The sequence below is a fragment of the Antennarius striatus genome, chromosome 1 (genome assembly GCF_040054535.1).
Source record: "Antennarius striatus isolate MH-2024 chromosome 1, ASM4005453v1, whole genome shotgun sequence".
NCBI lineage: Eukaryota > Metazoa > Chordata > Actinopteri > Lophiiformes > Antennariidae > Antennarius > Antennarius striatus.
This window is the reverse complement of record NC_090776.1, coordinates 2647798-2675295: the sequence shown is the minus strand read 5'-3', so window position 1 is coordinate 2675295 and position 27498 is coordinate 2647798. Positions and strand designations below refer to the sequence as shown.

Here is a 27498-nt window from a genome sequence, read left to right as displayed (position 1 = left end):
TTTACACATACTATTAAGTTTATAAAGTGTTATCTGGAAACATCCACATATCCCCACTGAAAGCTAAGAATGAATTCAATTAAAGTAGAATAGATGCAATTAATTGAGGTGATTGAAGCTAAAAAAAAAATCACAATAATTAAAAGTAAACAGGTGCACTGGCGTCACACCCAGAGTGTATCCTGCCTCACGCCCCCAGTACGCTGGGATAGGCTCCGGCAACTCCGCGAAAGCGGAAGAAGATGGTACTGAAAAACAATAAAAAAACAAATTAAAAAAAGTAAATAAAATAAAGTTACAATGCCTTGATTATATATTTTATGTTTCTAAAACTTAAAAAAAATAAGTTAAAACTGCTGTAATTTTGCACATCGGTTTTTATTTGTGCTTCTTCGAGCGGCGGCTCCAGGAAATTTCAAACGCGACGACTGAAATACTGAGTTGGTGCTTTAAAAAGTGCCGTTTCGTACTCGATATTCACATCTGTGACGTCTCGACGACAAAACTCAATGACAGAGAAGCTCGCCTCTCCACCCCGGAGCCATGTTGGATGTAAAAACACCTTCAGTTTCCATGACAACGACGACAACAAACGCAGGACAGAAAGGCACACGTTGGGGGGGGGGGACAGTCTCACTCGAAACAGCCAATCACAATCGCTCCACGCTACCACATGTTCCTAAAGTTGTAGCAGAATACATTCTTCATCAGCTTTTGTATAAAGATCTTCTCAGCGCAGCGACTGATATGAGGTTCATGTGCGAACAGAGAGCTGCTCCGCGTGTAAATATATAGAAACGATCATTTCCTGGTACTATTATCACTTCCTGCCTTCAGGATCCTCTGTGATATGTCGACTGTAAATACATCACGGACTACAGAAACAATTATTTACTGTAGGAAATAACAGCCACTGAGAAATTGTCACCGTAACGATTGATTTTTAGAATATATTTCACTACGATACATATTTTTTTTCCCTACTTCTACCGCATATATACCGAAAAGACATATTGAAACGACCGCTGGGGTCGACTGGACTGTTTTCTACCTCGCTATGTCAGTAGGAGGAACAAAGTTCAACATGAGGACGATTTTAGGAGAAAGACAGGAAGGTTAAAAACGGTAAAATCGATCAGAATTTGCCACCTGGAAGTTGTTGGGATTTCTTTATCAGCAAAATTTTCACTCTGTATCCGAAAAAGTTGGGACATTCTGTAAAATGTGACAAAAACAGAATATCTGAAACCATTTTAACATCTGGTTCAATCGAAAGAGACTTCCGATATGTCGTCAGTAACCTACGAATATCTCTTCTTTGTGTTGAATTTGATTGGATTTAGCTTTAAAATGATTCCGCATATCATTATATTCTGTTTTTAAAAGACATTTTAAAAATAGTCCCAGCATTTTGGAATCAGGGTTGTATTAAATCGATCAGCTATGATTCTCTTGCGTGTTGCTGACTTTAAGGTGCGCAGATTTGTGCTTTGACTCAAGCCAATTAGAAAACAAGCACTGGGTCAACTCCATCGACTCAAAGGGTTGGAAAAAGTTGCGTTCTCCCTTTCAAAGGGACGAGAAATAATATCAAAGTGGACGACATACAAACGGTGAAAGACATTACGAGCTCAGAAATGAATGAGAATCTAGAAAAACAATCGACAGTTATCCGGATGTGTTTGCACGTTTGGTGAAGGACCCCAAACGCAATCAGACACACATCGGGTGATAAAGAAGAGCATTTAGAAACAGATCTACTCCAGAGAGGAACAGACGATCGAAGGAGCTTAAAACTCGATCTTGCAGGCGGGGAAGGACTCGTCCTGCATGACCACGGTGCTGCTGGAGGCCAGGACCATGATGTTGAGCTCCTGCTGCTTCTCGTGGGTCTGCTGGTACCAGTCCCGGGTCACCTCCGTGTCATGGGTGGGGATCAGGGTCACCTAAGAAGAGGAATTATTTTTATTCAATGAACTTCAGAGTAGAAGGACGTAGCCAACTCTTAGCCAAAAGCCAGACCAGGTACCTGTAGGTTCGTTCCCCACTGGGCTTTGCCTTCCAACAGAGCGTCAAGCACCGCTCGACTCGGTTCGCCGCTGGCTCCGTCGTTTCCGCTCACCACATAGTACGCAGAGCGGATGCGTTTGAAAAACTCCTGGTCCACATTCTTGGCACTGCAGTGGTTGGGAATGTAAGCCAGGTCCACATAAATGGGAAGACCAGGAGCAGCCGAAGAGCCAGACTTCTGAGAACCTGAGTGGGGAAACAAAACCATTGTGTCACAAAGTAAACGCAATCTTTTACCTTCTAAAATTTACTTTCCTCACCTGAACTGCTCTTGACGCCATTAACCACGCTCTTGCTGGGGTTGTAGCTTGACCGAGAGAGGTCATCATCTTTGGAGCCCTGTCCGTCTGATAGGCGAGACATACGCGAGCTCTTGTCGGCGTCCTTCTTCTTCAGAGAGGCGCTGCGAGGAGATGTCGTCTGCTTTACGGGCATGGGAGACCTCTTGCGCCGGGCTGGAGATGACGATTTGGTTTTCCCCAGACCTTTTTTTAAGCCCTTGGCTTTTAGCTCTTTCTTGACGGAAACATTATCCAAAGACTCGGGATCCACCATACAAACGTCTGGGCGTGGCGGGTGAGGGTAAGGGTCCCTGACAGGAGCAGGAGGAGGGTCGCGGGCGGAGGAACGATGGCTGCCCACGCCAGTGGCGGTTAATTTGTCAAAGGGCATGTAGTCGGCATCGGCATCCTCGTCCGAATCCATGTTGCCTCCACCGGTGGCTGGGGGGTAGTCTTCAGTTCCAGGAAGCAGATCGGAGTCTGACTGAGAAGGTAAAGACTCACTGACAGAAGTGGGGGGCGTGTCCTCCGTAGCCAGACCTAGCGCTGCCGACATGCCGCCGGCTTGGTGGAGAGAGCTGCTCTGTGACTGGGGGTGATGGGCCGGTTGGTTTGCCCTCCTTTTTATCGATAAATCGTGCTCATCGCCTTGCGATTGGTCACTTCTTCCCCCTTGCTCCTCATCATCCTCATCGCTGGAGAAATGCCGCATAATTGGGTTGATGAAAGATGGCGACAAGTCGTCTTGGCGTTGCCTGCACTCCGAGGAGGAATACCCTGGAGAGGTGCGACTGATGTAAGACGCTCCCATGGGTTCATCACCGCCGAGGTCCTGATCGCTGTCGTCGTCGTCTTCGTCATCCTGCCCTCCCCGGCTGCACTCCTCGGTGTAGAAAGGTGTGCGCAGTGGCTGGTCGGGTGAAGTGAGCGAAAGTGGGCGGGACGGGTGCTCTGGCTCCATTTCGCGCTCTTCTTCAAACTCATCATCATGACGGTAGTGGGGAGGGGAGTCCCCTGGTACCATCCCCATTGGAGGCTTTGACACCTCCCACTCGTAGGAGCTCTTGTAACCCGTCATCCCCTCCCTGGACTCCACCTTGGCTGCCCCTGAGGACACACCGCTGACTGCTGCTCCAGAAAGAAGGTTGGACCTTGAGCTAACCTCTGTGGGACCATTGGCTGTGTCCGGTTTGCTAACTAGGAGAGGTGAAGGCATGTAGGAGCCAAGAACATCCGGAAGTGCCCCAGTGGTCTTTTCACTGGCAGTTGAGGAAACAGGTTTATCAGAAAATGGGAAACCCCCAACCATGCTGCTGGAAGGTGATTTACGAGTCATCTCACACATGTACACCTCTTCGTCCTCTTCTTCGCTGCTGTCAGTCTCCTCAAAGTAATGCTTTCCTTCTATGTCTGGGCGTGGTGAGGAAGTAACACCAAACAGAGCGGCACTAGCAGCTTCTTTGTCCTTGGAGAGATCTGCAGATTCAGAGAACAGTCCTCCTGAAGCCCCAAAACCAACAACTGTGTCCATCTTGGGCCCTTCAGGCCATTTGGGCTTATAGAAACACTCCATCTTGGGGCTTTTGTCTCCACCTAATGACACCGCTTGCTCCTTCATGTCCTTGGCAAAGGCAGTAGATGAAAGTGAGGGGAAGGATTTAATCTCCTCAAATGGACTCGTGGGTGAGAATTGGGCTAAACTGGAGCTGGACTCAGCTGCAGTTGTGATCTGTTTTTCAGATACTTCTAGATAGTCATCTTTGGCAGCAGCACCGCTGGAAAATGGTGACTCCATGACCAGTGAGTGTTCATCTTTAAAGGAGGAATACTCAAAGAGAGGCTCGGCAGGGGTTTCCAGCTCCTCTCCAAATTGACGGCTGGTGGATCGGGAGCCTGAAGTGGAAGAGGAGTAGCTGTAGGCCGAAGAGGAGGAGTATCCTGGAGCAGCAGTGGTTGTGTACTGAAAACTTGTGTCCACTGCTTCCTTACTTAGATGATCGGGCGTCTCCTTATTCTCAAAGTCCAGATCGGGGCAGTCATTTTGGTAATAACTTTCCCCTGACTTAGAGGTGAAATCTTTACTCTTGTCCATCACCTGACCAGACAAAAAGGACTCTTTCCCACCACTTCCATACGAGTACTCCAACCCCGAAGAGAGGCCGGAGAAACCTGTAGCCCCTAAGTCCTCTGTCCGTCCACTGAAGGATGACGAGTCCATCTTAGAACTATCCTCAGTCTTTGTGACTGATTTAGAATCAATTTCTTTCAAACTCGGTTTCCCCTGACTGTCAAAGCCGTATCCCGCCATGGAAACCATAAATTCAGGCTTGTTTGAGACAAACGTTTCACTGATTGGACTTCTTGCACCTTTCTCAGACTTCTCTCGGGCACCTTTCTCCATATCGGAATCAACACCACCATCATCTTCCTCCTCCTCCTCCTCTTCATCTTCCTCTGCCTCATCATCTTCATCGACAACTTCATCATCATCGTAGTCCTCCTCGTCCCTTGCTGTGAGTTTTGTCATATCAACCTCAAAACACTCTCCTTTCTCGGAGGACTTTGCTTCAGCAGATGTTGAGTGTATCTGAGTTTTTGTGTCTGTTTGGTTGCTTAAACAGGATGAGGCTTCGGGTCTGTCGGCCATTGGGCCACCCATCCCATATTCAAACATCTTTCCTTCGGCTTCTTTTTCAAATGAGGGTATGCCCGTAGTGCTTTTGGAGTCGATCCATGATGGGGCGGAGGGTTCTTTTCCATAAGCAACAGCAGATCCTTTCTGTTCTGACATTGTGTCTCTTGTTGACGACTGATGCTCTTGTGTCTGCTGAACTTCCTCACCCTTCTTGATGTCCTTCTCCACCTGATCTAAGGACTCCTGACGATATGAGTCAGAGTCCACTGAGCTTGTTTTACTGTCATAAATGTCACTATAAGAGAATGTTTTTCCATGGACATACGGTGTGTCTTGTCTTATATATACAGCTTTTTCTTTGCCCTCCTTCTCCGGGAAATTATACAAACTGAAATGAACACTTTTTTCGGGCTCTTTCACATTGGTATCTTTTTTCTCTGGGCTGTCATTTTTCAAACCTGCTTTGCTTTGCTCTGTGGAAAAGGGCTTTGACTCTACCCTGTTTAGGAACTCATCATCTTGCTCATAATCCTCTTCCTCTTCCTCTTCATCTGAGTACATTATTTGCGGCTTTTGTTTTTCCCCTTGGTTAAATGACACCTTTGTCGTGTCTGATCCCTTTAATTCTGCTTCTTTTTGGGCAGGCTTTGACTCAAAGGCGTAATCATCATCCAAAAAGCACCCTTCCTTTGCCTCCATTAGCTTGACCTTAACAGTAGGCTGAAGATCTTTTTTGGCATAACGCTCGTCTTCCTCCTCGCTGTCTTCAGGAGATCCTTCCGACTCTTCAAATGGCGTCTTGTCACCTGGAAGACCGATAACGGAGGTGTTGTCTGAGATGGTGACTGATTTATCTGTTTTCTGGGAGAAAGCTTTAACATCGGTCACAGCTTCAGCCTCCTCTTCTGTCTTGAAGGGTTTCTCTTCTGTTGGGGAGTAGCCACCACTGGTACGAACGGAATGCGTGGGTGAGGTCAGTTTCATGGTGCTGTCATCTGGACTTAGACATCGTTCTTCGCTGTCCTGCCTGGAGTGGGACTCTAACCCAGGGGAGAACGATGGAGGAGGTGAAACGGGTTTCGTCATGAATCCCTTTTCACCAAAGAGGTCTTCATCGTCTTTGATGGCCTGGGTGGGAGAGTACTGACTGGTACTGAAGGGAGGAGGAGAGAAAATGGCAGAGGCATGTTTCTCCTTCTCCTGAAGCATTATGGAGGTTGCGTGTTCATAACCTTCTTGGAGTTTACCCAGAGGAATGTCAACATTTGGAGTCTGATCCTCATCATCATCTTCTTCTTCGTCTTCTTCTTCATGGACTGATTTGATCTTTGAATCAGCCTCCATCTCAGGAATACTGGGTTGGTACTCATCAGAAGATGGAGACTTGAAGCATTTGTCGTCCTCCAGAGAGGAAGTGGGTGAGATGGTTCCTGCTGAGTGAAGGTAGTCCTTTCCGTGGATGGTCTCAGCACGTAAGGGAATACTGTGGGTGGGGTCAATCATGAGGGCGTTCCGCCCACCTTCCTCTGTCTGAGGTGCTGTTACAGAAGCTACTGACTGGTCCTCAGCTACAGATGTGGCAAAAGATGAGAGTTTGTCATATTCTGTGATGGATGTTGCCGAGGAGATGTGCTCCTCCTCTGCGAGAGGAGCAGTAATGATAGCAGGGTAAGGTGCAAGCTCAGGTTCATGTCCTCCCAAGAAGGCTTTGGGCTTGACATCTGTAGCAGACATGGCAGAGCTCTTCATCTCTTTTATACCATGCATGGCGTCAAAGGTTCCAGGTACGTCAGGGACCGAGATGTCATTGGAGGCCACGTCGTAGCGTAGCTGTGGGATCCTTTCTTCTGTTTCCTCGTGGATCTCCTCATCAGAGATGGTCTGTTCCGTCTCGGAGTAACCAGGAATGGTCTCATCTTGGATGAAAGAAAATTGCTCTGAGGCAGTAGCTGCAATGGGTCCAGACAGCGCTGAAGTTGAGAAAGGTTTATGTTCACCGGGTTTGGTGTCCCACTGTCTTTCCTGTTTATACTTCAGGACCTCATCGTCTTCTGTTCCTTCAAATTCAGCTTTTTCAATGACATCACCCTCCTCCTCCGAGCTGTCACTCTTCTTTGATCTGTCTTTTTTGTCGTCTTTAATGGCATATTTGTCATATTTTTCCATTTTCTCCTCTTCATACTTCCTGTCAAAACCATCACTTGCTTCCTTTGTTACAGTGGCTAGGACCTGTTCCGATGTACCCTTGTCTTTGCCGTCCCATGTAACCGGGGACTTGGGTGAAGCAGATTTTGTCTCAGTGGCTGTAAGTTTGACTTTCTCTTCAGGGAAAATTAAGGAAGACATTTTAGTATCCGTGTACAAAGAATGCCCAGACATCACGTCATTCTGGATCGGAACACTCTTGACTTTGGACATCTCCTCTTGCTTGAGAACCTCAAAGTCCTCGGTGAGGTCCTCTGGAGAGGAAACAATGGACCTGTCAGCCAAAGCTGCTGCCGCGACCTCTTCAGGAATGTTCTTTGGGACAGGTGTCTTCTTATTTGCTTCCTCTTTAACGGCTTTATTCTTGTCAGTCTTGGGTTTAGTCTGAGTCTTAGCCTTATGCAGAGTCTTTCTCACTTCGGGGGTGAGAGGCTTCAGGTCTGGTTTGGTCATTTTTCTCAGCTCTGGTTTACCTGAGTCCTTCTTTTTCTCCTCCTTGACTTTTTTCTCTTCTTTTCTTATATTCTCATCCTTTTTTACCTCACGTTTCTCTTTCTTGATTTCCTTTTTTTCTTTGTCTTTCTTTTCATCCATCTTGGAAACTTTCTCCTGCTTGGAAGTTTTTTCCTTGGTTATTTTCTTTTTTTCTGACTTTTTTTCTGACTTTTTCTCTGACGGAGGGGCCACTTCACTGTTTTTCTGTTGTTTGGTTGCTTTTAGACTTTCACTTTTTGGTTTCTTCTCTTCTTTCTTTTCTACTTTATTCTCTTTAGCGGTGTCACTCTTGGCTTCTTCCTCCTGTCCACTGCTTTCTTTCTTTGTTGACTTAGAATGTGGTTTTGGTGAAGATTTGAGGCTCTCTTTGCTGTCAGTTCTCGATCTCATTTTTGTCTGCTTGATAATGGGTGGAGGTGCACCGGCTGATATGTCTTTGTGGGTTGCCACTGGGTATCTCAGAAAGTCCAGGTGTTTCATCTTCTCAAGGCCTTCAAAGATTTTATTCTGAGGTGCATTTCCAGGGAAGAGGACCCTCACTATCTTTTCTGTTGGACGGTGAGGTATCCAAACAATGAGGGCGGCAACTGACGTCAAATAAGGGACAGATATCTCTCCTTCTTTTCCATTGGACATCATAATCCCCGTCTTGGCTTTGCTGTTTCCAGCCCATTTCTGCATGAGAAACTGCATCTCTTTGCTCTCTTTCACAGGATTTAAGACATACATGTCTAACTTTCCCACACCAAGTTTGTGGAATAGTGTGATTGGTTCAATGGTGTTGCTAACCACTCTGTGAACAGGCTCTGGTGTGACCCCAAGCTTGTTAAGGTATTGCAATGTAAGAGAAGCTTCCTCAATGCTTCTCTTCACTTTCAGTGTGGACTCTGGCATCCGAAGTTTTTCTGGGACATTAAAAAATACAATCCCGAGCTCAGGGGAGATTAAGTTCTTCATCCAATCGCTGTTGCTGCTGGAGCCGGATCCTTGGTTATGCTCCTCCTCTTGTTCAGCGATTTTTCTTTGGAACAAGCCATTGATACCAGGGAGGTTGTCTGCACCAATGTGGGTGAGCAGAACAGAGTCAATCCTGTCCAGATGGCGGACCAGCTTCCAGAAACAAGACTTCCGTTCTGATCCCCCATCCACCAGGATGTTGAACCCATTGACGGCGAACAGAGCAGAGTCACCCCTGCCTCCGGGGAAGATGTAGCAACATGGTTTGGATAGCTTTAGAAAACCTCCAGAGGTCGGGGGCTCTAGTAGGTCGAAGGAAGACGGAATGTCCACTGTCTCTGAGACATATTCAGTGAATTCTGTCACTCCATCCATGTTGGGGAGGTGGGGTTCAGGGTTTAGACGGTATTCCAGATTTTGTAGGAACTGCTGCTCCTGGCTTTGGCCAAGGGAGCTCCAGCCCCCGTCTCCCTGACAGCAAACGGTAAGCTTGGAGAGTTGCTCTGATGAGGCCTTGGACAGGAGTTCAATCACCTGGAAACACAGTTTTATGAAAGACAAACTAAAAGAACTGTGCCAGTATGTGTGTTTGATCATTTCAAGGTGGTTTCTACAAATACAAAGCAAAGACATTTGTGAGTAGATGATAGGCAGCTTACCTCAGGGCTGGAGATGATGTCAGAGAAGTGTTGCCAGGTGAAGGTTCCACCTTGTAGTAAGATATCGCCTCCGTGTTCAGAGCTCTGGCCGCTCAGTATCAGCAACTTATTCCCAGAAAAATCTGTGATCAGAGAGCGAATCTGGAAAGAGTACAGAACAATTACTACGAGGATTTATGACATTAAGTTCTTGCAAATTTCTTGCCAAATATTCCTGATTCACAATTTCTCTCTGGAGACTTTAATCACGCCCCCCCGTCCTCCACTCTGCCCACCTTCACCCAGTACGTTACTTGGTTCACCAGAGACAGTAAAATACTGGACCTGTGCTATGCCAACACCAAGGAGGCATACATATCATCACCCCTCCCCCCCTGGGAAGAGCAGACCACAACCTGGTTCATCTCCTGCCCGTCTACAAGCCTCTTGTGGAAAGGCAACCAGCTGTGTCCCGCACTGTGAGGAGATGGTCCGACGAGGCTGAAGACGCTTTGAAGGACTGTTTCCACAGAACAGAGTGGGATTTATTCTGTGACTCTCATGGGGAGGACATTGACAGTCTCACAAACACCGTCACAGACTACAGTAACTTCTGTGTGGATAACACCGTACCCACCAGGACTGTACGGTGTTACCCCAACAACAAACCCTGGATCACCCCTGACATTAAGGTCCTTCTTAAGGAGAAGAAAAGGGCCTTTAGGTCTGGAAACAAGGACGAGCTGAAGGCTGTCCAGAGGGAGCTGAGAACATGTACAGGAGGAAGATGGAGGACCAGCTGCAGCAGAACAACGTCAGCGAGGTGTGGAGGGGCCTGAAGACCATCTCAGGCCATAAAAGACCCGACCATCAGGTCACTGGGGACCAGAAGTGGGCAGATAACCTAAACAAATTTTTCAATAGATTCGATCAGGCATCCACGCCCCCCCCAGCCCAGCCCTCCAACGCTCCTCCCCCTCCCCCTCTACAACAATCAGCTCACGGCCACCCCCCACTGCTCAGGTAATGTTACAGCCACCCCCTACAGTTCACCTCTTCAACCCACCCCCCACACCCACACCCCCCAGCACACAGTCCCCCTGCTCCACCCTGTCCCTCACTGAGTCCCAGGTGAGAAACCAGCTCCGGAGGATAAAGACGAGGAAGGCTGCGGGTCCAGACGGCATCAGCTCCAGGCTCCTGAAATCCTGCGCAGACCAGCTGTGTGGGATTGTTGGACACATGTTCAACATGAGCCTGAAGCTGGGAAGGGTTCCACAGCTGTGGAAAACGTCCTGCTTGGTTCCCGTGCTCAAGACCCCGCATCCCAAGGACCTAAACAGCTACAGGCCGATGAAGACCCTGGAGCGTTTGGCCCTCTGTCATCTCCGCCCCCTGGTGAGCCCATCACTGGACCCACTCCAGTTCGCTTACCAGCCTGCCATCGGGGTGGATGACGCCGTCATTTTCCTCCTAGACCGAGCACTGTCCCACTTGGAGAGGCCTGGGAGCACTGTGAGGATCATGTTTTTTGATTTCTCCAGTGCTTTCAATACGATACAACCGGCACTGTTGAGGGACAAACTGGAGATCACTGGGTTGGACCACCACCTCACGGACTGGATATTGGACTATTTGACCAATCGCCTGCAGTTCATGAGGACCCGGGACTGTGTGTCGAACACAGTTGTCTGCAGCACGGGGGCACCACAGGGAACGTTTCTGGCTCCGTTCCTGTTCACCCTGTATACTGCAGACTTCTCCTACAACTCCCCCACATGTCACCTGCAGAAGTTCTCTGACGACTCTGCAATCGTCGGCCTCATCACCGATGGGGACGACAGAGAGTACAGAGAACTGACTCAGGACTTTGTGGACTGGTGCCAGCGGAACCGCCTCCAGATCAACGCAGGTAAAACCAAGGAGCTGGTGTTGGATTTCAGCAGGCGATCACTCTGCCCGGTTACACCGGTGAATATCCAGGGTACGGACATCGAGGTGGTGTCCTCTTACAAGTACCTGGGTGTTCACCTCAACAATAAACTGGACTGGAGCACCAACACCCACTCTCTGTATAAAAAGGGTCAAAGCAGACTCTATCTGCTCCGGAGGCTGAGGTCTTTTGGAGTGCGGGGGTCGCTCCTAAAGACCTTTTATGACACAGTTGTAGCCTCAGCTATTTTTCATGGGGTGGTCTGCTGGGGCATCAGCATCACTGCGGCCGACAGGAAGAGACTGGACAGGCTGATTAAGAAGGCGGGTTCTGTCTTAGGATGCTCCCTGGACTCATTGGGGGTGGCGGTGGAGAGGAGGATGACAACCAAGCTGTCATCGATGATGAAGAACCACTCCCACCCTCTACAGGGCACACTGAGATCACTGGAGAGCTCCTTCAGCGATAGGTTGCTTCACCCGAGATGCGTGAGGGAACGCTATCGCAGGTCCTTCCTGCCCACGGCCGTCAGACTGTACAACCAGCAGTCCTCCCAGCAGACCACTCAAAGAACTCAAAAAACTCAGGAAACTCTAAGAACTCACCAAACTCCAAGAACAAAACGTTCTAATTCTGGATGAACAATGTAATCTTCAGCCTGTAATGTATATTTTTGATGTGTGAATATAACTGTAAATTCTGATAATATGATATATGTTAATATGTTTCCAATATGTGAATATGTAAATTTCATATGGTTTAGATGTTAATATGTATGTATATTTCCAAACTCGTCATTACCCTGCAGTGTTTGATACGTCATCCTGGGTCTCACCTCTGAGACGGCGCTCTCCTCCGATGGGTTCACCAACACCGCCGTCTGGAGGACGTCGCTCTGATAGCGGAGAATCCTCTGACCTGCAGGAAACCGCAAAATAGAGATAAGAAGGAAATGTGTGAGGGCTTCCAGGACAGATAGAGAAGAATAGACATCGCCGAATGATGGTACAAGAAATGCTCGTTGGTTTTATTACAGACTCACGTAATATATACAGGTAGACCTTGAATTATGTCGTTAAATGATTCCAGGAGACGTGACATAAGTCGAAAAACGACGAAAGTTGAATTAAGCTGAAAATAATCATTGCCAGTTTTGTACTGAATTTTACTTATGAATGCATTTTCAAGAATATTTGGTTAATATAAATCTATTTTAAGCTTACAAACAATTCAATTTTAGCTTTTAATATTTTATCTTTTAATACGTTGCCGTCTCTTCGTCAGCCACTTCTTCCTCGTTGCGGGTCACGGAGGTTGCTACGGACTAAAAATAATGATATTATATGTTTTTATCCTTATTTATTGTACACTAACATGATATTATGTGCTTTTAACGGTTTACTAGTGATTTTCCGATTTGAATATTTTGGCGGACAGACGTAAAGTGGAGTAAAACGACGTAAACTTGATTTTTGTTTTTCCACGTTTTTTGGGGGGGTTTTTTGAGAATCAACGTATAATTGAGAACTCAAAACGACGTAATCCGAGGTTTACATGTATATGCGCACAGTATATGTATGTATAATGAAAACTGGAGGCATGCATGACTGCAACATCCATCCGTCGATGGTCGTCCATCACATAGACGCATAAACATCCTCATTGTTTTGCAGACTTGCCATCTTCCTCATCCATTGATCCTCAGCTAAAAACCCACTGGGGAGTTTAATCCTGGAAATTCTCTCCTCCATGCACACAATCACAACAATACTACAAAAAAGAATATAATCCTTCAGCCATATTCCTCATTGGCTGTTGCTATGGTGAGGCTTTTCTGGCTGTTGCTGCTAGCTGAGTTACACTGACCCAGTCTTGGATGAGGGAGACGCATTGCAGCATTTCTGTCGGAGGGAGGGGGGAGGCATGTGCTTGAGCGTGTGCACACAGCATCGCCAAGCACTGGAGGTGAAGACGAGCGCCGAAGCAGCAGCATTACCGGGACAGAGGGCGCTTCATCAGAGGGTCTATTTTTAGCACAAAAGATGTTGATGCTTCAAAAACAGTGACAGAATCACAGGCAAGGTGAAGAGCGAAAGGTCGGAGGTCGTTAAGAAACACAGACGGTGTTCGTTTGCCTGTTTTATCAGCGATTTATGAGGCGGTTTATGTAAATGAATGGATGTCATCAAACCAGCAGCATGTTTATGGAGTAAACAGCCAGTAAACAACCAATGGCTCAGCTGGGAGACGGATTAGCTTCACATTCTGCTCAGAAATATGTTTACAGTCTGATGTTTGACAAACAAATGGACAACAAGTGGCGTCACATCTAAAAGAAGTGTGAAGATAAGATGAGATAGTCCTTTATAAGTCCCACTAATAAAGGAAATTTCCATCGTTTCACATCTAATCTAAGTGAAAAAACAATACGACATTTTATTGTGATGAGTTTGTTGATGAAGCCTGGAAAACCTCCAGGGTATATTCACAAAACCAGGAGGAAGTCACTTCATTCCGGGTTTTTATGGAGGGTTTTTTTTTGCATTGATTTGACACAAACCTGAATTTTTAAGGGCGTTTAAATTGATATTTGAGTCGCCTTCTAAAACAGATGGATTTGCAAGTTCCTGGCCAAAGCGACGCGAATGAGAAAAGAAAAGACTGGAATCATGCAATTGCAATTGTCAAATTCCAAAATATTTCTATCCCAATTCATCAACAATTGATCTCAACTCAATCATTTGTCATATTAACATCCTGAAGGAAAAATCCAGACTATAATGACAAATTTTTAAACTAATGTCGCTAATATATTATGTTCGTTCTTTATTAAGCATTTCCTTCATTATTCATTACATCCACACATCTCATTGGTATAAAAACATTTGGCCTCTTCTGACAATTTACATTATTTACATCTATTAATCATTGGATGTTTGGATCAACAGTTTATCAAAAAAACTATGATAGACACAGTAATATTTCAGAATTAAAACTGGGTTTATTGGACTAACAGAAGAGTTTTAAAAAATGCATAAAAACAAAATCAGATATAAATATTTGTCATTTTGTTGATTTGAATACCTGTAAATTCTTAGTTCTGGTTAACTGGACACAACTCTGACTTGTTGAGTTCATCAAGCCTGAACCTGACTGACAGGTTCATCTAATCCTGACCAAAGGTGTTTAAGGTGCTGAATGGCTGTTGCTCCTCTTTGACTCTCATGTGAAGAGTGTGAACATGGGAGCCTCAAAACAACTCTCAAGTGACCTGAAAGAAAAGATTGTTCAACATCAGGTTTTAGGAGGAAGACACAAAAAGTCCTCAGAAGTTCTAGCTGTCAGGTTCCACGGTGAGGAACATAGTGAGGAACTAGAGGAACACAAACGCAAGTCTGGTTAAGGCCAGAAGTGGCAGGCCAAGAAAAGTATCAGAGAGACAAAGGTGAAGGATAGAACGGTCAAAGACGCCCAAAAGATGAGTTGTTGGGTCGAAACAAGGGGCGACAGAGGAAAAAACAAGACAAACACTCAAATCTGGTGGTGTTCCCATCATGCAGTGGGGCTGTGTGTCCAGTGCAGCTACTGGGAATGCTGGTCATGCTGAGGGTCTCATTGGGTTCCAGTCAGAGTCAAAAGATTCTTGAACAATGTTCACCAGTCAGTCACAAAGTAGAAGTTAGTTCACCAAGACAAGAACCCAAAACACTGATCAGAGTCTACTGAAGCGCTCATGTAGCGGAACAAGTAGAACGTTCTGGAACGGCCATCCCAGTCCACACCTGAATATTATTGATTTAAAGCTGGAAACCATCAAATCAACTGAACTGGAGATGTTTTGTAAAGAAGAACGATCAAAAACACCTTCAATCACAATCCAGACCCTCTTTAGAAACTACAGGAGGGGTTTAGAGGCTGTTACTTCTGGTAAAAGAGGGCTCGAATAAATATTGATGTGATTTTTTTTTTCCCCCTGTTTTGGTGGCCAAATTTTTGCACCTATCTAATTTTGTTTAGATGCATTTGTCACAGCGACAGCGAACACTCTCCGTGTGTGAGCGGCCAATCAGAAGCATCGCTCCTCCAAGTCGTTAACACGTCCAGAGACAATCTGCTGGAACGCCGTTTGTGTGCCGACACATCGTTCAGACGGTCATCGTGGATAAATCTCAACACGCGTAGCGTTCCTCTCTTTGGGACGAGCACCACCGACCAATCAGGGAGCAGAGAGGTTGGGCAGAAAGTGAAGACACCTCCCTCCCACCCAAAAACGTGCGATATCGGTGAATGTGGGCGAGAATTTCTTGTCCTTTTTTTTACGAGACCCTGGAAAGTCAACCCTGTTACTTCCTCTTTGGAGACATGCAGAGTTTCAACGAGTCAGAGCTGAAAATACTCCCTGGGTTGCCGTGCCAACGCCTTTTATTACAATCAGGTTGTATTTCGAGCTTCTGATGGGGTGCCAACGACACGTTTTCTGCCCACCCTGGTGTTTTTAGGCTCGGCGTATATGTCACTCTGAGTCACTCCAGACGACACCAGCCTCCTCCCTCGTGTGAACCTCGGTTATAAATACGGCCGGGAAGCGCCGCCGCCGCTCAGGAGCGTATTTAATCCATCTCGACAGATACAAGATATCCCAAAACCCACTCGGTTCATCTCCATCTACCTCGGCTTTCAGATTGATTCCAAAAGAACCCCCTCCAGCAAACCCAACCGAGACATAGAGGAAGATTTTTGGCCTCAGGAGATCTGAGGAACCAAATAATCTGGTGTTTATTCCATCGACACATCGCTGCTGAAGCTTCCGTTCAACCCGACCAGCTTCGTTCGTTCATTCCGTCTACATCAGCAGTTTCCCTCTAAAAGTGATCAATAAAAGCGATGAGATTTCTTTGTTTCTGGAACAAACTGACACGGGTTGGTGGGAAACGTTTTAGTGTTCAATCGGACTGTAGAAAACTCTTCCTCTAACGTTTCCTGCCACCTTTTCCAGACCAAACCAACTCTTTCCTGTTCTGCATCAGTCGTCAAACTGAGCAAACTTGAAAGTCACGCCTAAAACAAAGAAAAAATCCTCCCTCACAAAACCAGCGAGGACAGAATATTTTATCTGCTTGAACATTCAACACAACCAACAAGTGACGATGAGGTGTGAGAGAAAAACCTGCTGCTGCTGGCAGAGAAACATGAAGGTTTGGCTCCAAGGTACCCAATAGTTTCACCTCCATCTGGATCCAGAACAGTTCTGAATCTCCTCCCAGGTCCAGGTTTTACATTTAAACCCCTGTTCTATATCTTCTTCTTCTTTTCCTTTCGGCTTTTCCCTTCAGGGGTCGCCACAGCGAATCAGTGTCCTCCATCTAACCCTGTCTTCTGCATCCTCTTCTGTCACACCAACTACCTTCATGTCCTCTTTCACTACATCCATAAACCTCCTCTTTGGTCTTCCTCTAGGCCTCCTGCCTGGCAGTTCCAACGTCAGCATCCTTCTACCAATATATTCACTATTATTACTGGAGATTTTGCATCTTTGTAAAGAAAAGATTATGAAATGTTGGGGTTACGGATTAAATCCCTGAACTCCATCGGATCGGCTTCAATCGTCTGCTTTTGGCTTGTTCTTTTGAATTTTTGATCCCGATGTAGCCAAATTTTTGCCAGTCAATGGGAAATATGGACGCTTTAGAGATTTCTACTCCCAAGCTAGTAGAACCAACAAAAAAAGTTTCTTCACGGAAGACATCAAACCGGCATCAGACAACGCAACGTTATGGTGAACCCTGAGGGGAATAATCTAATATAATCTAATCTAATCTAAGGCTGGATTAGGTGATGTGGCGCCACTGAGGAGGAGAGGCGTCGCCACTCGACTCCATCCGTATCGGATCTCCACCGATCGTTTCCACCGCGCCAAAGGAGAAAAGCATCTCCGCGCTCCACCCAGCTCCATCCTGCTGAGGTCAGCACTCAGCCTCACCCACCCTGATGCATTCTGGGAGTTCACACCACTGGATTCACCGGTGGGTGTTTATCTGCAGTCCTCACCTCAAATCAGTGTTTAAATCATCTTGTAGTCGGCAAAGAAATCAACTGGAAAATTAAAATATAACAAAAAAATAATATTTCCTGCACCGATTACTTGACAGAGATGGTGAGATGATTAGTTATTGTTTTGCTGTTTGTTTGTTTTTGTGATCAGAAGCTAAACTTTTTTAGGAATAAATGATTAATTGAGAAAATTATCAGCAGATTAATCAATACTGTCAATGTCATTGAAAGTCTTTTAATTAATTATTAATTTTAATTATTTTAATAAGGAAAAGTTTTGCTGATCAGCAAATGGATCAGTTGTTTCAGCTCCACTGAAGAATACGCTTGGATTTCTGGGAAATGATGCAATTATTCTTTCAATTTTATTCTATATAATTTTACCTAAAACTTAATCAATCTGAACAATAATGAATCAATACTAACAAATCAACAGGAGAAAATGTTTTCAATTTAAAAGAGAAAAAACAAAAACATGTCAGACTGTGTCTGAATGAGATTTCAATGATTATCAATTTAGTTCTTGATCACTTTCATTGATTGATAAATTGATGATCCTGCATCAGCAGCCGTAGAAGAAGAAGAATCGTGTAAATAAACTCGGGGTGACATCCTCCATATTTGTGGACGCTCTCCGCTGCCAGCTCTATTTTTAGACGCTGGGGTCTGATTGGTTGCATAAGCCTGAGTTTATTCCAGAAAAGAGGGAAACGTCCACAGGATGGACCGATCCAGACCAAAGCAAACGCTGACAGACGGCGACGGGTCTCAGCTGCTGCCTTCAGGTCAGTTTAAAAAAAAAAAATCAGGTGACCTAAATTCACTGAGCTGAACGCGGCGTGGAGATAAATGAGCAGCAACTGTTGTCGGAGGTGTGAACGTGAGTCAGACTGGATCTGATGCCCCCACAGCCAAACGGTCACCAGGGGGCCGGACCAAAGGCCCGAGTGTGCAAAGGTCGCGACCCACCCCGAGGAGGTTTTCAAAAGAAAAGCGTCAAATCTCTACGTTGGAGATATTACATCAAGAAAATGTTTGGATTCTTTCCCAGAATGTTCATAGTCACAGCTCCACTTTATTATTAACAATTAAATCTAACTTTATTTAATTAAATTCTTCTAATCCAAACCTTAAAACAAATTGTATGACGGAAAATTACATTTAAAAAAAACAAAACATACATACATACATACATATATATATATATATATATATATATATATATATATATATATATATATATATATATGTATATATATATGTATGTATATATATATATATATACATACATACATACACACCTTTCATGGAATTTTTAATCTTTTTTGCCATAAATCTGAATATTTATGTAAATTATTTTTACTTTACAATTAAAAAAAACCTACTTTGTGTTCTTTCTTTTCTTTTCTTTTTTTTTAACCTTATTAAAGTTTTTAAACAGGTAAAATCAGGAAATGACTTTCAGAAATTTTATTTAAAAATTTCAATAAGTCAGAAACAGGTATTTGAAGTATATTTAAAGATAAAAATATTTAAAGAGAAAAATGAAGAATAATTTCCTCTGACGCGTCAGTATTTCCATCCAGGCTGGCCATAGTGTACCCCCCATACATCCTGCGTGTGTACATGTTACTATGCTGAAGGATGGCAGCGACATGGATGTAAATATCTCTACTCACAGTCTCAGATTCCTCCACTGATAATCTGCATGCAGGCTGCTGCTCCGGATTAACGCTGCGGTTATGAAACACGCATCCAGATCCGATCCGGTTCGGAATCGGTTCCGTTCGGTTCGGTCCGCGAATCCTCTCCTATCTGATCCGGGAGGTGCGCATCCGATCAGCCTCCGTCCTTCAGCGGATGCTGGAGCGGAGGGAGGGGCGGTGATGCTGCTGCCGCTCCGGTGAGGATGAGGATGAAGGCTGGTCGGCCTGGAGCCGCTCACACCTACACTCCCGTGATGCGTTCAGGGACTCCTCGTACATTCCAGTGACGGACTGTTTTTGAGGTTTTTCCAGATGCAAGCACCAAGAACTGAAGTGATTTTTGGTATTTATGAAGTTTTCCCGTTTTTATATCGTCATTTCTTTCACAATTAAAAAATTTTTGATTCATTTTTGTATTTTTATTTTTTCTGATATGAGTGTATCTGGTTCTAAAAGTTACATATGACCCGTCAGGAGCCACCGTTAACGTTAATATTCTCCCAAACAGCAGCTGCTGTGACTCAAACTAAAATAGACTTGTGTAAACTCTGAATCATTAGACGAACACAGACGGATGTCATGACTTCACGTCCCAGAAGATGTCTAGACGTGTGTGACTCTGTTCTTTAAATAACATCTGATTTCTGCCTGTTTGATGCAGAAATAGACTCAAAAGTCATTTTGTCCCATTGAGGCTCCTGTCGCTCGCCGCAGTCAGGATTGAGCATCTTTTCGATGGTCTTTTAAGGTGGAATTAGATTCTACATCTCTTTATGAAACATCAGTTTTGATTGGTTAGATGTTGGCTGGGAACGATGTCGGTGTGTCGTTTCCTTCCCGTCTCAGATGGCCGGCGGCCTCCTCTGAATGTCAGGCAGCTGCGAGCCGCGTGGCCCCGATGGCCGTCCGGCCGCGCCCTTCATGCCAGACATGCCTTTTGTCTTCCCCTTGAATCCCAGCTATTCCATCGGCCGTCCTCTCCTCCCTCCTCGTCTTCCCACAAACGGAAGGTCGAGGTCACATAGTCTCCAGGATTGGCAGACTTTTCCTGGGACTTATTTGCCACTTTCGAGAGGCAGGGGACACTCTGGGCACAACGCCACTGCACCGCAGAGCCACATGAAAGACGAACAACCACTCAAGCATTGGAACAATACATTTTCCTGAAGTGGATGTTTTTTATGAAGGGGAGAGGAAGTTGGGGAACCTGGAGGGAACCAACGCAAACAAGGGAAGAACAGGATTGGAACCCACAACCTCCTAGCTGTGAGGTGACAGCGATACTCACTGCCGTCCTAATTAAATAATTTAAGGAGTAAAAACAAAAATTCCAGCCGGGTCAGGCCCCAAAAATGATCCAAAATCCTTTTTTTAGAGGAGGAGCGTTGGATTATTTGGGCCAAAATGTCTTTTTTGTAACTATTTTAGCTCCTCAAGCTGTTAGCTTTAGCTTTTCTGTCACATGTGTGTGTGTGTGTGTGTGTGTGTCAGTGTGTGTGTGTGTGTGTGTGTGTGTGTGTGTGTGTCAGTGTCTGTGATCAAGTCCACATGAAGGACACTGCTGACCCAATATTCAGTCGTCGCTGCACATAATCTGAGGGATCAATAAACGGGGGTGAATTATTAACGAGCCCTCGTCGCCCTGAACCACACCCAGAACGGACGCTGGATTTGGGGCGTGTCGTCCAGATCTCTGGTTCCACAGTGGACGAGGTCCGTGATTGGACGACGTCCCCGCCTGTCAAACTCTGAATCATGTCGATCGATCTCCCGATCACACCTGCGATGTGTAGGTTATTGGCTCTTGTGTGATTGAGGCCTGAGATGGAAATCAATGACAACCGTCCTATCACCCCACCCTGAGGTGAAGCATGACATGAACCACACTGAAGCTCCGCCCCTTTTGTGGAGATCGCACGTCCCTTCCCCCCTCCCCCTTTTGTCTCTCGTCTGTACGTGAGGAGAATGTGTGTGTGAACGTGTGTGTCCGGTGCGTTCAGGGTCTGGGAAATTACTGCTCTGCTTCCTGACAGCGTTTGTGTCGCAGACATCAATCATCCGAGCCTCAACGCGTCGACCCTGAACGCCTCACACACCTACGATTTTATAAATATTTAACTATATAACATAGAATAATCAATAAATCCTGCATATTATTCTTATTTAGTCACTTATTAAAATTGTGTTCACACACACACACACACACACACACACACACACACACACACACACACACACACACACACACACTGCAGGTGGAATTCGTTCTGGGTGATTGAACCTGAACACCTCCCGTCTCTACTCAGATAAATGAGGGTTGCGCTCCAATGACTTCCCATAATGCAGCAGTCTGTTTTCATGCTACACCTGAGGGTCACATCCCATTTAGTTGAGCTGTAACAGGAAGTTAGCCTTTAGCATTTAGCATTTACCTCTGCACCTCAACTTTTCTCGCCATGTTAGCGAAAACGTTCATCTCCAGATTGACGACCTCTGACCTGCAGTGACTCATTTGCATGAAAAGCTGAATAAATGGGCGGGGCTAGGTAACCCAAATAGACAGGTCTATGACTCCCACGGTCATTCCAGCTGTATTAGCATTCATTAAAACTTAAAACGACAACCCAAACCGATCTTCTTCCGATTCGAGCACAACAATGAACAATAAAACTGAATTATTGCCCCATATTGATCACAGGTATCGCTCCTTTAGACCTTTATTAATTGCTCCACGTGGGCGACAGCTGCAGTCATGGAGGCTATTCCTGCCACCCTCCTCCTCCTCCTTTACCTCTCCTGGGGTGAAATGTGAGACTTCCTGTTGCCAGACTGTCTCTGCTCCCCATCCGTCAATAAAGACATCGTCTGCTGCCGGAGACGAGATGCTGAGGGACCGACGGGCTAATGGACAGCGCGTGATGGATGCTCTGATTACCTGCGTGTCGTTCCGTATCCGTTTCGTCGTGACGTAACGACTTCAGAGACGCGTCAACGACGCCTCTGGGAAGCCGCCGGCGTCTTCAGGGAGTTTAGAAGACTCTTTATCCTCTAATAAATATATTCAACCTCATCAGGAAGACAGACAGCCAATTAAAGACCGACATCATAAATACTATCTGGAACGGGTGGATTGACGCCTAACACACAGCGATAAGAGTCATTATACAGGAAGTCCTCAAGATACAAACATTTGTAGATACAAACAACCGCACGCCGTTATGTCCGACTTCTGTAGTTCCTCTTTCTGCCACAACCCCTGCCGAGCAGCGTAACATTAACACCCCATAGATTCAGATGTTATGTGTCATGATAACATCACTCGGCAGATCTCAGACTCAGTGAACAGTTTGCTCTGATGTCACTTCCTGTGATCTGTTGGTCTTTCCTGTTGGCGTCATCTGCAGCATTTTCTTTCTTTTCTCCACGTCTCTGTGAACTTCTGAGCGGGAAAAGAACCCACAATGCATTTCTGTTCACGGAGACGTTCACCAACACAGAAACTGACGACAAGTCAGGTCAGTTTCTAGAAACTGTGTTTGTAAGTTGAGGACTTCCTGTATATTCCTGTACATCTGTCTCGTCTGAAGTCCAGGAAGTAATCTCCACCTGAACTTCCTGCTGTCTGAGTGTTCGTGACTCATACAGTACACCGTCTATCGGGGGGGGGGGGCTGCCCTTTAGCCTGCCTGACTTCACCCACGTCACGGGGTTCAGGTCTGGGGGGGTCGTTCTAGCAGCGGTTGGTGTCTGAGGCGCTGCTGGTGCTGATGATGATGATGAAGAAGCTCTGATCATCGGCCCTGCATCTAAATCCGTCTCTCAGCTGATGAACGTTTCCTATTTTAGGATTTATGGACAAATTTAGACCCAGAACACGGGGGGGGGGGGCGGGGGGGGGGCGGGAAAATCAGTCACAATAAAAGAACGGAAGCCGATCGCTCCTCCGCCTTCCTTTCTCTTTGTGTGAGGCTGTCGGCCATGATGACTGTGCAAACCTCCACATATTAGTATTCAAGACACACGGCGTGTGTGTGTGTGTGTGTGTGTGTGTGTGTGTGTGTGTGTGTGTGTGTGTATGAAACACACACACACACACACAGAAGCACGACGAGATCTGCTGGACGATGGATCAAAACGGTGAACCTGCTATTTAAAACCTGACCTTTGGGTGCTGGCAGGCAACACAGACTGGACCCCCTACCCCATACACACGCACACACACACACACACACACACACACACACACACACACACACACACACACACACCTGAACTGTGAACTCTGAGATCCATCAGACCCGTATTTATTATTAAAACGGGTTCGGCATGAACGTTTCCACAGAGTTCAGCATCTTTTGATGGACAGGACGGCGTCTCCCACGGCTCCTAATGGCACCTTTGATCCATAATTACCCCCCCCCCACCTTCAACATTAGATGCACCCCCCCCCACCCCTCCGTCAACTACCATCGATTTCGGATTCCGTTCATGCATTTTGAGCCAAAGCAACTCCTCTTGTTTTGCACCAGTAACACATTATGTACTTCTAGTTTGGAGTCAATCCCACACACGATGTTCTGCTGCCACGGCAACCGCATCATCCACACACACACACAGTGATTGGCATTATGATGCAACAGGACACCTATATGTTATATAATGTGATAGGTAGGAGCTTCCTGGATAATCTCTCTCGTCACTGAAGGGCTTAAACGGAAAAAATCCTGACAGGATGATTTTCCGTCTGCTCGTCTGCGGCTTTGCAGAATCAAATCCTGTGTGTGTGTGTGTGTGTGTGTGTGTGTGTGTGTCTGCTGTGGGCTGACACACACACACACACACACACACACACCTCTGCCTGTAGTTTACTCCTGAAACCAGATTGCATTTCAAACTGTGCAATCCAAGAGCAAACAGAGTAATCAGCAGCGTCCGTGTGGTCGGGCCGCGGTGCTGCTGGTAGAAACGGTTTAAATCCGTTTATTTAAACAAATCGATTATTCAGATTTAAACTAGAAATCCATTCAGTTCTGGTTTTATTTATTCCTGTTGACCTGTTTCATCCAGACTACATTTCCTTCGAGTCTCGCTCTGTTTTAAAAAAAACCAAAACCCATCGCCGGAGGAGGAGGAAAGAGGAATCTGGAGGAGAGATGGACGGATGAGGCGAGGCGAAGGTTATTTAACAGGAAGGATAATTAATGTTACACGCTGAATTATTCATGTCTGTGGCGCCAGAGGAGAAGAAGAACAAGATGTTTGAAGGATGGAAGCGAGGTGGCAAAAAAAACAACAAGCCAGGATAAAATCAAAGCCAAGCTGAGGATGAGGAGGGGAGACGGTTACCGGGACGATGACGTCATGTAAAGCCAGAGGAGAGGAGTCAATCTGAAGCCGTGGAATAACAGAACAGCTCCGTGAGGGAGGGGCTGCGACCCCAGGTTTCATCCCACCCCCCCTCACATAAATCACACCCTTATTGATCCCAGCCCGACATGCAGTCCTGATCAATACGGCCGCTTTGCTTCCAAAGCGATGCAGACGAGAGAGGACGAGCGACGAGACAATGCTCACGACGGTTGAGCTGAGCCCGGTCACGGTCGCACTGACCTTTGACCTCTGAGGAGAACTGGGCGGTGTGTCGGGTCTCAAACAGCTGCAGCTCCCGGTTCAGGTCACAAACGTCCAGATCCACGTTCCAGGACAGCAAACCTGTCAAACACACCAGAGCGATGGAACGGCTTCACAGATTTCATGACACCAGGAGAGAAGAATTTAAGACTGGACCACAAAAATAGCGTTTTACTTTATTCTTTTTAATTTTATTTAATTTAATTTAATTTAATTTGAAAAAGTGAAAAAGTTGAAGAAGGATTTAGGACTGGATCCAATAAACAACTTTTTAAAGAACTTTTTTACTTTATTATTTGTAATTTAATTTAATTTAATTTAATTTAATTTAATTTAATTTAATTTAATTTAATTTAATTTAATTTAATTTAATTTAATTTAATTTAATTTAATTTAATTTTATTTTATTTTATTTTATTGAATTAAAAATAATAAAGTAAAAAATTGAAGAAGAATTTAGGACTGGATCCAATAAACACTTTTTTTTTAAAATTATTTTATTATTTTTATTACTTTATTATTATTATTTTTACTTTATTATCTATTTAATAGAAGTTAAATCCTCCTGAATGTTTGACTTCTACTGATGAACCTTCTGATTTTTGAGCTCCTCTAAAGTCATCTAAACGTGAACCTAGTAAGAAACTAAACATTTTAAAATTTAACATTTTTGACATTTATTTGATTTTGATCAAATAAACAGTTCAAAGTTTGAGGAGACGTTTGACTTTAAATCTGAGATATTTGTACGTCAGTTACGTATTTTTTACTTACTTTCGCCCGATTGTGTTCCGTAAGGAAATATTTGATTTTTGACGTTTTCAACTCCACGTTAGTGAATAAAACACATTTAAATCTTCTATTAATCAGTAATAATATATAAAATACAGTTAAACAGGAAACTGAGACGCACCGTCAGCGCTTTAACTTTTAAAACATTTCACTCAGGACTTTATTTAAGCGATAAAACGATTCCATTTGTATTTTGACACAACTTTAAAAACCAGACGAGAACGTTTTAACTCGTGAATTCATTCCGCGCCGATCGACAATGACGTCACACCTTCATCGGTTACGTCGCCACCTATTTGAGGTGTCGTCTGACTGAACGGATGTAACAACAGGTTAGCAGGCGACGCTCCAGCTGCATCCACCCCCCCCATGATGACCGGACCCCCACCCTGCAGCATCCTGTCTGACCGCTCCCATCCGGAGGCCTCACCTTGTGCGATCTGACTCCTGGCGGCGTCGAGGTGATGTCCGGTGGCGATCTCTCCGATCACGATCAGCAGGCGACAGTGTGTGTGTCGTCCGGCGCGCTGAACACACTCCTCCGGCTCTGCCGAGGCAGCCGCTGCGATTTCCATGGTAACAGCACCGCTAGCGGACGCTGAGCCCTTTTCCATCTCCATGACAACTGCATCCCGAGCAGAGCACCATGACGGTGCAGGATGAGGTGGAAGGGGCCTGGGTGGGCGTGCTTCATGGGAAGGGAGAGCGTTTGATTGGACGGCGGGGGATGTGGCTATCTGATGTCGAGGCGTGTGATTGGACGAAATGAGAAGAAGGCTGTGAGGCTTTAAGTTGATTTTATTTCCTATGTGACGAGGAGGAGGACATGACTTCACATCAATGAGGAATTAAAGACGAGATGATATTTAAAGAGGTCACCAACGATCACAAATATAAAAAATGAATATAATTCTGGTGTTTAAATATAATCTGGGTTGTTGAGTGCGTTTAGTGTGGTATTCTGAGCCCCTCGTGTTCTTTTTTGGTTCCAACAAAGGATAAAAATGAGACGTTTGTGGCCCACAAAGGTTCTATTTATATCAGTGTCACTGGTGGTACCAGGCAATGTGCTTCGGCTGCTAATCGACACCTCTTTGTTCCCGCCGCCTGCAAAACAAGGGTCTGCTTGTGCAGAGAGTGGAAGTGACAACAGAGGATCTCACAAAGGTGCAGCAAATAAAAAAAATATTCAAGTTTAATAAGCAAATAATAAAATTCAAGAGGACTGAGGAAGTACTAAAATGTACAAAACAACTAAAGAAAAAGTGAAATTTTTAGATGACTGAATTAGAGATTGAGTATTTAATTTTGTAAAAAATATAATGGCAAAATTGACTTTAAACTGCTTGAATCTCTACATTATATTTACGTCCACTGTGGAATTAATCAAAAATGTATTAACCGATTATTTTTTTTTAAAAATTTTATTTTTGCAGGACTGGATTTTCACACCTAAATCATTTAAAGTCTTGAATTAAATTCTTAAATAAAATTTCTTAAATTAAATTCTGAGAATTAAATTCATGAAACAGTTTTTCTGCTTCTTCAACTCTGTAAAAAAAAAAACAAAAAACTGCAGGACCTCGAGTTCTGCAGGAACACCTGTTTTGGGGGTCACGTGGGTCAGGAGGTCATGTGATCGTTGCTTGAGTTCTCCATCAAGCACCAAGTTCTCCAACAACATTATCTTTGATGTCAGGTGCCTAAAGTCTACACCTTTCTCGTGACGCCATCATTAATCTAACCGTCCAGGATGGAGGCTGCTGGTGCAGCAGTGACGTCATATCAGTGTTAATCGATCATTGATTTGGCTCCTCTCTTTTAAATCTCCTCGGGGTGACGCGTGTCACCAGGAGTGACTCAGCAGTCCTGTCGGAGACACTTCGCAGCCTCTCCTGCCCTCTGCTGGCCGGAGAGGGAACTGCAGCCAATAAACACACAGCACGTGCAGCCTGAGAAGGTCAATCACAGGTAAATGACTTCAGTTAACTAGTTGGGTATAACCAGATATAACTAGTTCAATGCAAAGAAAATCAAACTTGCTTTAAAAAAAATTAAAAGATGTATATTTTATTAAATAAAAGAAAAATATAGAAAAGGTACA

General features: G+C 45.1%; 1 protein-coding gene across 1 annotated transcript; it reads right to left on the bottom strand.

The window, feature by feature from the left end:
- Positions 1-1266: 1266 nt before the first annotated feature.
- On the bottom strand, positions 1267-26020 carry map1aa (microtubule-associated protein 1Aa). The gene is made up of 7 exons (XM_068317581.1): positions 25825-26020; positions 24582-24683; positions 12050-12132; positions 9303-9443; positions 2331-9177; positions 2030-2256; positions 1267-1946 (listed from the first exon to the last, which is right to left on the bottom strand). Exons 1-7 carry the CDS (start codon positions 26012-26014, stop codon positions 1791-1793), a joined length of 7746 nt encoding a protein of 2581 aa, XP_068173682.1. The 5' UTR covers positions 26015-26020; the 3' UTR covers positions 1267-1790.
- Between the last annotated feature and the right edge of the window lie 1478 nt (positions 26021-27498).

What these genes read in the sequence shown, in the direction of transcription:
- map1aa (XM_068317581.1), bottom strand. Translation starts at nt 26,014, where the DNA reads ATGGAGATGGAAAAGGGCTCAGCGTCCGCTAGCGGTGCTGTTACCATG. An exon ending in ACATCATCTCCAGCCCTGAG is followed by an intron (nt 9,178 to 9,302) that starts GTAAGCTGCCTA and finishes CTGTGTTTCCAG; the next exon opens with GTGATTGAACTCCTGTCCAA. An exon ending in AGTGGGGAACGAACCTACAG is followed by an intron (nt 1,947 to 2,029) that starts GTACCTGGTCTG and finishes TCCTCTTCTTAG; the next exon opens with GTGACCCTGATCCCCACCCA.